The sequence below is a fragment of the Oryza brachyantha genome, chromosome 11 (assembly GCF_000231095.2).
Source record: "Oryza brachyantha chromosome 11, ObraRS2, whole genome shotgun sequence".
Taxonomy (NCBI): domain Eukaryota; kingdom Viridiplantae; phylum Streptophyta; class Magnoliopsida; order Poales; family Poaceae; genus Oryza; species Oryza brachyantha.
Genome location: NC_023173.2, coordinates 12,416,853 through 12,429,250, shown reverse-complemented (window position 1 = coordinate 12,429,250; position 12,398 = coordinate 12,416,853). Strand labels below are relative to the sequence as shown.

Below are 12,398 nucleotides of genomic sequence, written 5' to 3'. Positions count from 1 at the left end.
AGGAAATGTGAACACACCGATGTATACAGGTTTTGGCCACCGAGAGGCATGATACCCTAGTCCTGTGACTGTTTGCTTAGGGTATAGGAGATTACACCCGGGCCAAGCTTGGTGGCTAAGCGTGCTGAGTCCGGGTATTTTTCTGTCTGAGGAGAGTCCTCTTCTTCTAATGCAAGGGTCTCCTTTCATAGTTCAAGGGCTCCAACACTTGCCTGGACTTGAGATCACTCTAGGCCTAGGAAGGACACATAATCTAGGGCATTTAATGTTTGTGTTACCGAGGTGGGTAGCGACAGCGCACACCTTTTCAGGTGCGAGCCACGTCCCATCGTGATGTGGGCGAAGCGACCGACATCTTCCTCACATTTAATACTGAATCTCCTGGTCCCTTCATATCCAAGGCACAACGAGGGCAATGAACAATGCATCCCTCTCTCCTATTGAGCGGGGAGCCAAAGAATCACTTCCATTAATGACCGATAGGACAAGGCTACACGAGTCCTATCCCCTGCTAGGGCAGGCGCATGCTCCTAACATGCCATTGGTCTGACGTCGCGTCTATCAATTCGGCAGCGACTAACCATGCCCTTTCGCACGCCTCACCTCACTAAATGCAGCACCATGCAGGCGACAGGGTGCATTTAAGGCGGCGGAACAACACTGTGTTGTGTCTCTCAGCTAGTACGTCTTTGACGCGTGAATCAAGGTCCCGAGCCCAAGGCCTCTTGGGGCAGGCCACGTGGATCTAGGGTGGCCTCTCTGGTAAAGGTCATTGGTGGGGGCCAGTGCCTGCGACAACCTTGATCTTCTCATTGAAAAGAACATGATAATGTGTTGGACGGCATGCTCCCTTTGTGTAGCATACCCCCAGGCCCATTTCACTAACGCATATGATTTTTACTAATATTAGTAATATACTCATGCACTGTGACACATCCATACAATTAATGGTAGACTGCACATGCTCATAGAGAAAAATGTTCTATACAACTAATGATGGATTGCACAACCTCATGGAGAAAAGATACAGTTTTCTTAAAGAAACCACTTGATTCTTTTGGTTTTAAAGTCATAGCTTTTGCGACGTAGGATGGAAAGTAGTTTTTGGGATGGAAAAAAACGGATGACTCTGCTTATAAGTAATAGAGATATGAATCCATTTGGTTTTTTATTTTCTTTTCTTACAAACAAGTAAAAAGTAAAGTGCTAGTGAAAGTGATTGACACATGAGTCCCACAATTATTTTTTTAAAACAAATAGAGGGACAGTGGTAGGAATTTTTTTATTTTTTAAACTTTTTTAATAAATAATTTTATTACTAAACCTTGGAAGAAAATATTTTTATCGTATGAACCTTTTCGTCACGCCACCAACATTGACGTGGTAAAACAATGCTGTCACGCAGAGTCTTTGGCATGGCAGGCTTACCAATTGTCTTGCCACGCCACTGACACTGGCATGATAAGCCTGCCACGCCAACCAGGTTGCATAGCAACGTTGTCTTGCCACGCCACCAACACTGGCGTGATTAAAAGCTTCCTATAGTAAAAATATTTTTTCTAAAGTTTAACAATAAAATTATTTATTAAAAAGGTTAAAGAAAATCGTGGTGGAAAGGGTGGCCAATTCTATCTTGCCATCCACTATACACCACTACTATGGGTGGACAGAAAGTTCATGGCTCGTTAGCTCGCTCAACTCGCGACAAGCTTAGCTCGACTCGGCTCGTTTCATTTTTCTAACGAACTGAGCTGGCATTTTAGCTCGTTAGAGATAACGAGCCAGCTCGAGCTAGCTCGCGAGCCTTAATGAGCCAAGAGCCCACCCCTCGCCATTAGCCACAATCCCAACATGAAGACCCCCTAGCCACAACCCATAGCCTAATAAAGAATAATAACCCTAGTAAAGCCTCAAAGAACAGCAGCATGCTCCTTGCTCCCTGACCGCCGCCGCATAACGCATGCAGCAATCAACATGTTCTTCTTCTACCCGAGCTCCTCCGTCGACGGCTGCTACCTCGCGCCACTCTACCGCCGACCGCCGCCGATCTCCTCCACCGTGGCCGCCGCCTCACACCGTGGTCGCGGCTTGCGGCACCGCCTCACGCCGCTCCGCGGACGGCCGCTGCCCCGGAGCTTCTTCACCGTGGTCCGCCACGGCCACCGCCTCGAGTCACTCCATCGACGGCCATCACCCCGAGTTCACGAGCCTGCTCGAGCTTTCCAACGAGTCGAGCCGAGCTGGGTTTTTAGCTTGTTAAGCTCGGCTCGTTATCTTAACGAGCTAGACCGAGCCAAGTTGGCTTTATCCAACCCTAACCACTACCACTAGTCAATTTTGTAGGAGTATAGAGTATATAATTGTAAAATGGCTAAAATAATTCACTATATTGCTAGATTAGTTCACTCTTGCTATCACTGAAAATATATCACCCATCACCATCACACCATTCCAACAAGTGACCGGCAACGAATAATTGACACGAGTTTTTAATAAGGTCCTGCCTCATACGGAAAACTTGTGACAAGTGACTCTGGATTTGTGAAAAAAGAGGCTGGGATGTTTAATTTCATAATACAAAAAGAATTTGACACGCTCCTGCACTGTTTGGAAGAACAAAAAGTGCTTGGTTACTGTGACTTTGCAGTTGATCAGGTCAGCAATACTCTTGAAACCTGATACCCTCTATAAGGATGTAATTATGTTAAGTCATATTTCAGTTTGGTCGAATGATTGTCAGATCTTCGATTGAGCTAGTGGATAAACTTTTGTTCTCTTTTCTTTCTTTTTTTTTTCTGAAACGTAACTCTTTTGCTCTTGACTTGTGACGAGCACAGTTTGATTCATGTCGGCCTAACCTTGGAAAGTTTACATGCAACTTATGGTTCAACCAAAGTTTCTGTTGCTGTGTGATAGCTTAATGTTATTTGCACATACGCATGCTTATATCGTACAAAAACCAAAATTAGGTAAATGCATGTAAGCAAACATTGGTCAAATTATAAACAGTGGGGTTCCATTCAGAAATGATGGAAACAACGGCATCCTTTACTATTAGACTAGCAAAATACCCATGCTTTGCTATAGAATTATATTACAAAATATTATAGGGATTTTTTTTATCAACTATGCTCATATCACTTGTTTGAACCACTATTTCGTAATATCAGGAAATACCAAGGCTATTTTGCAAAAGAACAGTAATGTGGAACATTAGCCCGACCATTATTTAGAAGAGTGAACCATGAGTAGTGAAGCATGTCTCCACAGTAGTCAAACAAGGGTAGTAAGAGCTTCAACATCCGTTCTTCCCATAGATTATGAGGGCAATGCTTGATGAATGGAATAATGACAAGATCGATAAGTTTGGCTACATGCCGAAATTCCATTGATCTTATGTTTTGCATTATAGCATCATTGATTGATGAAATGTCTAACAACTCTGAGAATGCTCCCTTTATGGTTGCACATAAACCTAATAGGTTGTACCTGCAGAAAGGTATAAACAAAGATGCTCAAATGCAAAATTGGCCAAAAAAAAAAAAAACTGTTACTGTCGTATTTAAAATTTAGGAATAAGAATAAAGAAAAAGAACTAAACAGTGCAACACATAACAAAAACTAGTATACATATCCAGTTTAAAGTTAAAAGAACGAATAAAGAAGCAAAAGACTAAACAGTAACTACATTCATAGTACAGATCTGAGTAAAACTATAAGCAAAAGTACAACATTAGACAGCAATGATTGCAATAGTGAATGTTTGAGCAGAATACCTTTGTTGTGAACAATGACATGAAGAAAAGCTCCACAGCAAATAAACTAAATAATTACAGTGTTAACATGATACATACAACTTGTGGTTACAAAATGTTTATATTGCTTCTCACCCATCTTCTTTTGCTAGTGAATCACTCCCACTAATATATAGCATGTGCAGAGAGAAAAGGGCATCCAAAGTACATAAATTACATACAAATGAACATGTAGTCAGTCTCCTGACATACCGAAAGTCCAAAATATGATCATGACAGAAAGTTGAACACTAAAACAGAAATGAATTTCTACATGGTAATTACACTGCTTATGCATAACATTTCAAATATGATTCAGTATCATTTTATACCTAAATATTACTGCATCGTAATTTACCAACTAGGCACCAACATGGCTACATATATGACATGGCAACTTTTTTGCACCACTGCCTTAGTTCACAAATGAAATCATAGCATAGGTTGAGCTAATTACATATATAAAGATAATCATTTTTTTGGACAAATGTGACGGAATTACCACTAAATAGTTGTCATTACAAAAAGAATGATGTTACTATCGATGAGATTTATACAGTTAACAAGGGTAGCTTAGACACCCTGAACCTCCCCATCCAACAATACTCCCTCCAACCCAAAATATAGGGTTTATGAGTTTTTTACACGGTCTCCAACATTATACTTTGACCATTAATTCCTTCCACAATAGAATACCAACAACTATGAATTAACATCATATGGAAGTACTTTTAAGTACAAATTTAATGATACCACATGCATGAAATTAAACATATATATTGATAATTCAATTGTTAGTCAAAATTTCTAATTATTGATTTTCCTAAAAATAAGTACACTTATATTTTGGGATGGAGGATTACGGTTCCTCTCTTCATTTTTTTTTTTTACGAACATCAAGATAAGCATGGCCAGAAGCAATGGGGCCAGATCCAGTAGAACCAACAAACACGTAAACCTAGAATTGTACCAAATCTGTGGATACTAACACCAATCAAACCCACTAAATCTAAATCAAAGAAGAACATGTCCACTAAAACAAATCAAGCTTATCCAACAATTGATTGACAACTCGAAGAAATACATATTTCTGAACAAGATTTGAGAACGTTGGTGCAATTCATAAAATTTACTTCTTTGCAAGCATTTTTTGACAGCAGGAAACAAAATAAGGAAAAAATGCAAAAAGGTGTCATACCCACTCTCTCGGATTAGTTGTAACCATTGTGCTAATTCATTCTCTTCCAACTCTTCAAGACTAACATTGAGAAATTCTAGCATTTCTCCTTTGAATCTCCACTCTCTAGCTTATATAAGTTCCTCTGGGAATCTAAACACAGTTTCATCCATCCATAGTGTATGTACAAATCGAATCAGCTGAAATTCAATAGTCATATTCAACTTTTCAGTATTGTTATTAGCAACATTAAGCAACTGTTAGACTTATAATATTCAACTACTCTAATTGAACTGACGAATTTGATAAAATTTACCTTAAGAAGGGGAGGAATGATCAATGAAACTAGGAAAGTTAAAGTTGAATAGCTTATTTGGTCTGATTCATGTAATACATCAGTCTCTACCCTGTGTTTTTTAAGCTCTTCCTCAAATAATTTTACAATTTTGAGCATAGACCTCCTAAATTCACCGTGACAACATAAATCCTTTAGGCAAGCTTGCCACTGTGGTTGTGCCCAAAGACTTTGCAAGGAATTAAGGAGAGAGGCAAGCAAAGCTTTGTCTTTCTCAAACCTGCGCTCAAAACTAAAGTAAGCAACCATACACTTCCTATCTAGCAATGAAATTGTACGTCATGTAAGTTTCACGTACCATGAACAAGTTGTTGCAGAAAGAAATGCTTCAGATATAATGGTGTGCTCTGCGAGCATCTGATGAACATCACCCCCACCAGTACCCTGTGTAATGAACAGAATGCCTTCAAGCTAGGAGACAGGTATAAACACTATGACTAATCAAAGTCTCCCAAACAAAAAGAAATGTGGTGGCTCCAGATACTATAATTGAATGAACTGTACAATAGTTTCTTAAGTTTGCATGATGTTCTGTTAGTTTTATGAACTTGATAACTCAACACTAACGTCTATAAACTTACACAAGTGATTCACAAGGACAGTTTAATCTGGTTCACATTAGGTTCAAGGAACCATATCCACATGCAACTTAACTTGTAATCGATAACTTATGCAAATGTGAGGCACTAGATGATGGTTACTCATGTTTAGATCCAGGAACCAATAAGTGGTTTTAGCAATAACAGGATGTACCATACAATTCAAACGAAGTACTAATAAGACATTCATTATCACACCTAACTGTCACTGGCAAGACTATAGAAGTCATGCTCAAAAACAGCTTGTGCAAAAAGAAATGAAGTAAAAAGTCTGTCAGATAATTAAACTGGAAGAGAGAAAATAATTTTTCACAACAAATTTCCTGTCTAGTTTATCACTACAGAAGGATTTTAGATCTTACATCAGTAAAGTTTTTGGGAAATTTTAAAGTCGTTTGAGTGTCCTAATCTAAGGGAATTTGGCATGTTCCCTCACTTAAAAGCATGCTAGCGAGAAGCTGTTTTCTTTAGGTGCTAATTCAGACATAAATCAGACGTAATGCAGATTACTGAGAGAATGGAATAACAATGTGCTTACCGACATTCTTGTATGGCCAAGCTCATTTGACTGTTTCGCATAATCAGTGAAATTAGTTTCATTCTCACAGCTTGCAACATCCCCAGAGAAGCCAAACATGTGACTCTAATGAACAAAGAAACAAAACAAATGGGATCAAGAGAGTAAAAGCATCATTTTGTGCAAAGAAAGCCTATTACATGGGATGCAAATGAACACAAGATAAAAATAGCACATGAACCTCTAGTTCAGCAGCAGCATCCATTTGAGAATTACTTTTAGTAGTGCAACCAGCAAGCATTAAAAGCTCTTCACCACCATTTTCTTCTGCTAGTGGATTCATTCAAGATAAAGATTAAAAAATGTGTGCCAAACAGAGTACAGTTGTTCACTACATGTATCGAATTGCAAGTTGAGCTACGTGTGTGTGCAAATTGTATATGATTCATCCAAAATATGCAATTATAGAACTCAACAGAAAACAATTAGAATAACATTTTGGTAGTAAAATAATAGACTACTTATATAAATCTATCATAAACATCTATATGCAAATAAGTTCAACACTTCCACTTTGCATTGTGCATTTGCACATGTGGATCCATCTAACAAGGTCACATAGGGATGTAAATAGGGTGTGTTTGGTTGTCCGTACGTCCCCCACCTGGTCTGTATCCTTCATCCAGGTTGCTCTTAGCCTAGCTAGAGTAATGAAATTGGCCATGTTTGATTGCTTATATGGGTTTGTCCTGGATGATTTGAGATATTGTTTGGTTGGTTGTATCTTTGGATGTTGTATCCACAAGGTGGTGTTTGGCTGGACGAGTTCAGTCACTTGTTATGAATGGTAAGGTTACCACTTAAATCATTTCAAAGAAAAATTGTTTTATGTCATTGCTGATGTGTAGAGTGTAGTGAAAAAATTGTCAAATCATTTTTAGTTTAAGTGGTTGATTTGAACAAAGTTTTTTTAGAAAGAATAAACTAAAGAACTTATATATATTTCCAATTCATATATTATGAATGGTAAGGTTACCACTTGAGTCATTTCAATGAAAAACTGTTTTTTGTCCATACTGATGTGCAGTGAACAAATTGTCAAATCATTTTTAGTTTAAGTAGTTGATTTGAACAAAGTTTTTTACAAAGATAAACTAAAGAACTTATATATATTTACAATTTATATATTAGTACTGCACCTCAACACTTGCTGAACAACTTTCTGTTTTGACAGACTAGATGCACCATGCTTGTGTATAATAAAATATACGGCATGCTTTCTGCAAGTGGTTTATAGAAAGCAAGTAAATACCAGTTTGTCACTTGAGAAAGAAGAATAAGCAATGTATATATACCATAAGAACCGATGAATCTGACAAACATAACATAAGCATGCTAGCACAGGTTTGGCATTCCAGTACAAAACACAAGCATTCACATAAATAATCAAGCATCACCATTGCCGTTACATCATTCACACAAATAATGAAGCATCACCATTTTGCAATCCAGTACAAAGCACAAGCATTAGCAACTAGAAAGACCCAATCAGTGGAATGGAAATATCTAATCCAATTGTGCGATACAGTAAAATAGCTGACATGGTGTCCAGTACCACCTGAAGCATCAGTTCACAAAAGAAAATATAGGAATTTGTTCCAGTCCCAGAACAATCAATTTCCACAGAATCATGCCTACACGAAGTGAACAGATTTATATATAGAAAAAATCACATGAACATGCCATAAAAATCACCATGCTGCCAGAACAGTTATATCCACAGCACATATCTAGATCAGAACAATACCACGGGGTGAGGGAGGAGGGGTCTCGGGCTTCCGGCGACGGGATGAGGCGGACTGCTTCGCGGCAGGAGGAAGGAGGCGGCGGGGGTGGTGAAGGGAGGAGGCGGCGCGGGGTGGTGCGCGAGGACGGAGGTGGCGTCGGCGGGTGCGGGAGGAGGAAGGAGGCGGCAGGAGGAGGAACAAGGCGGCGGGTGCGGGAGGAGGACGGAGGAGGTTGGGTCGAGCAGGGAGGCGAGGGCGGGGGGTCGCGCCGGTTACGGGTGGATGAGGGCGGGGGTGGCAACGGGAGGAGGGCGTCGATGAACCCTAGGGCCGTGTTCGCGAGAAATTTAACAAAATGCCACGCTTCATCTTAACAAAATACCACGGTTGGGTATTTGAAGAGTATTTTTATTTTTTTTCGTCCAAAATAATTTGTGAAAAGACCGAAATGCCCTGCTCAATACAAACCCATGCAGTCCCTTTCCAGGCACCGATTTTTACTCTAGAGCCACCACGCCCAGCAAAAAAAAAATCCTCTCCTCTGCCCGGTCTGTCCAGGACAGCAGCACCCAGCAAAAAATCAATTGCATTCATTGAACTAATTTGCAAACACTAAAACAAAATCTCAGGCATTCATGTAATAAATCATATAATAAATATCTAAGCTCTCGCGTGCCTAGGTGTGGAGAATGGGAGGAGTTCCCTCTTGTTCCAGAGAAAAGCCACCACGATCTATTCGTGATAAGAGAGGGGTAAGTTGGACTTTTCGCATATTTTTTATGCCAAAAAAAATACCCTTCATATACCTGAGAGTGACATTTTGTTAATAATCTGAGATGGAGAGTGACATTTTTATAAGTACTCGGTAGAGGGTGACATTTTATTAAAGCCACTCATATGGAATGGCATTTTGTTAAATTTCTCCGTATTCGCAAGGGAGGGGAAGGTGCGTTAGAGCATCCGATAAATTTGGTCATCTATATATCCATTTGGATGATCATTTAAAATAGTTTCATCATTTATATTTCTAGTGTTAATTCGTTCCATGCCACTGTAAATATGGCTATTCAGAACAATGTCACGCGTATTTTAATAGGTGCCACCACTATTTTCCTAAATTGGATCCATGCCACTTTCGTGACCTTTTCCATCCATCTATCTTCTTCCTTCCGTTTTCTTCCCTCTCATCCTTCTCCGTCGGACGTGGAGGTGAAGACGATGACGGAGCCGAGAGGACGGCGACAGCGAGCAGCGGGGAGAGCGGCGACAGCGAGCAGCGAGGCAGGGCGGGTGGAGGTCGGCGGCAAGCGTGCTGGATGGGCGAAGGCCGTCGGCGGGGCGGACTGGGCGTGCGGAGGCCGAGGGCGGGCGGGGCGAAGGCCAACGGTGGGCGTGCGGGGCTGGCCGGAGGCCGACGGCGGGTGCACGGGGTGGGGCGGAGGCCAGCGATGACGAAGTGGAGGTTATTTCTTGGACGGCGACCGATGTACTCCCGTACGGCGACTCTCGGACAGTGGCGGTGACCGACTTCCGGCCAGATCTGGATGGCGGAAGCGGCGGCGGTGGCTGGACGGACGGGGATGACGGAGTGGATGGAAAAAACAGGGGAGATGACGGAGTGGACGGAAAAAATCACGGCAGTGGCATGGATCCAATTTAAGAAATTAGTGGTGGCACCTATCCAAATACGTGAATTGTAATAATATTTTTCTAAATAGTCATATTTGCTATGGCATGGAACGAATTAACCCTTTTTTTCTATGTACTTCAGCAATCATCCATATATGACATTCTCCGTATTTTTTTGGAGGATGGAGAGAGAACATCCAAATATAGAGTTTCTCTCTCCAAATATGGATGACATCTAAAAATAGAGGATGAGATGGATGTTCTGCTAGAGCTCAATCTTTATCTTTCCTCCTCTATTTTTAGATAGAGGATAAGATAGATGAACTATTATGGATGCTCTTGGTTATCGGGAAACCGTTGTAATAGATGATTAATTAATTATTAATTATAAAAAATTGTAAAATATATTAATATGATTTTTAAAATATTTTTCTATGAAAAGTTTTTGTAAAAAATACACCATTTAACAACTCAAAAAGTGGGCACGCAAAAAAGGGGAATATATGGTAAGTTATGGGATAGCCGAACGTGGCCTAGGTCGGTGGGGAGATGGCTAAATTTCGGCTCTGAGTTTGGCAATTGGGAGCATCCGACCGTTCAAATGAAATAAATGTCTAGACTGCCTTCTCTATCTCCCCTTCTTTTCTTTGCTTTCTGAGTTGCTACTTCCTTATAGCAACAAAGCCAACAGAATGTTTACAATTACTGAATGAAAAAGCTTAATACTGTGTCATTTATCAATAATGAGAGTTCACATTAGTTTGCCTAGGCTAAAGTGTTAATTTTTCTCTGGAATATTTTAAATTACAAAAGACTGGTTACTGAAGTCACTAGTTCTAATACCATGCACAAAAGCTCTCACCCATCATCCAAAAGTATAATGTTTATCTTAATAATAATCTGCAAGCAAAAATGTTTTTAGGCCAAAAATTAATGCATTGTCAATAAACTGTAGGTGTAATAAAACTAATATATATGTACCTAAGTTCTTTTGCTAAATGCCATCGATCTAAGCATTTAAAATAGTGAAAATAATAGTTGACCTTCTTCACCACTTGAACCCTACATAAAAAGAGAAAATTAATTAAAGAATAATTAGCATGTGTAAACAAATGTGTCACAGTACTTAATCATCAGCACCATACCGTAAGGAGTTGGGTATAACTTCTAATAGATTCAAATTCTTGATATTCCCCTCTACCAGTCTCCAAGTTTACTTCATGTGTTTCTGACTTGATTATCTAACTAGCATTTTCTTCTTGAGCTAAAGGTTGTTTCACTTTGGTATGCTTTGTCTTCTTTAATTTATCAACACAATTTTGCTTTTGTTTAGAACTAATTTTTAAGTTTTCTTTTTTCTTCGGACCAGTCACATGAGCAAATTTCTCAGGTAAGCTGAACTCTTTCTGAACAGTTTAGCATCAACAATGTTAAATTCTCCTATTTTTTTTCTTCAACATGATTTCAAATGTTATGCAGTGCTCCTTCAACAAGATCGTAACATTGTTCAAAATCAGCACTCAACCTACTTCTCTTTCAGCTTGTAAATGTTGTCCAACTAATTCACCTTTTTTTGACAAACTTTTGTTCTCGTGGCATCGAATGCTTCTTCAAATTCTTTCTTTTCCTCATACTCATGCATGCAAGAACTGAAATTTGAGAGGATATTTGAGCCCTATGTATTATGAGAACTCAAGTGTTTTATTGCATTTTCAGATGTATGCCATGTACATAAACCATGCCATGCACTAGTAAATACCTTTGATAGAGTCTTTCCCATTGCAATATCTTGATCTATAAAAATTATTTGAGGTTGTTTATGTTTATGTGTTGACAAGAAAGCATTGAACAACCACTCAAATGACTCACTTGTTTCGTCATATATCAAAACTACACCAAAAACCATAGTCTCTCTAAAGTGATTGAAGCTAACAAACATACCAAATGGTTTGTACTCTTTATTTGTCCCAAAAGTAATGTCAAAAGTGACAACATCACCAAAGTGAGCATAGTCAACAATCATCTTCACATCAGCTCAAAAATATTTGATATCTTTTCTTCGCAATCCAAGTGCACACTACATACTGAAAAGAGGGATTCTCCACAACTTTATCTTGAAAATACTTCAGCAAACTCCCAGCCTCACCATATAGCATTTCCCTTTGGCGCTTTGACCATAGATAATTCTTATGATCACGATATGTGTACTCAATATTGGTTGATGCTTAGAGATGTTCCTCTGTGATGGCATGAGATGACTTGTTTGTGGAGTTTGTAGAATGTGGTTGTGCTGAACAATAAGCCATGTACCATGTAAGTTCTATTTTCTATGTTTAATATGAATCCTATGTGAACTTGACAACCAGTTCTTGTTTGAGCTCGACTATGCTTGACAACACGACTTGAGCCAAAACATGTAGACGGAACTCTTCGTGAGCCAAAACATGTAGACGAAGCTCTTCGTGATTGGGATTAGATAAATGCCTTGCAAGAAGAGCTCAACAACTTCACAAGAAACAAAGTGTGGACTTTAGTTGAAA

At 39.4% G+C, this 12,398-nt stretch overlaps 1 protein-coding gene across 4 annotated transcripts; it reads right to left on the bottom strand.

Annotated features, from left to right (window-relative positions):
* Positions 1 to 3,060: 3,060 nt before the first annotated feature.
* LOC102699632 (protein HASTY 1-like) lies at positions 3,061 to 8,387 on the bottom strand. Of its 4 annotated transcripts, XR_005812787.1 has the most exons (8): positions 8,250 to 8,387; positions 7,642 to 7,722; positions 6,684 to 6,769; positions 6,464 to 6,568; positions 5,625 to 5,710; positions 5,288 to 5,546; positions 4,993 to 5,171; positions 3,061 to 3,489 (listed from the first exon to the last, which is right to left on the bottom strand). XR_005812787.1 is itself a non-coding variant. In XM_006662901.3 (6 exons), exons 3-6 carry the CDS (start codon positions 6,741 to 6,743, stop codon positions 3,183 to 3,185), a joined length of 558 nt encoding a protein of 185 aa, XP_006662964.1. In that variant the 5' UTR covers positions 6,744 to 6,769; positions 7,642 to 7,722; positions 8,250 to 8,387; the 3' UTR covers positions 3,061 to 3,182. The 4 variants fall into 4 exon arrangements, 1 of the variants encoding a protein (XP_006662964.1); XR_423925.3 differs by lacking the exon at positions 5,288 to 5,546; XR_005812788.1 differs by lacking the exons at positions 7,642 to 7,722; positions 8,250 to 8,387 and adding an exon at positions 8,061 to 8,202.
* Positions 8,388 to 12,398: the final 4,011 nt, after the last annotated feature.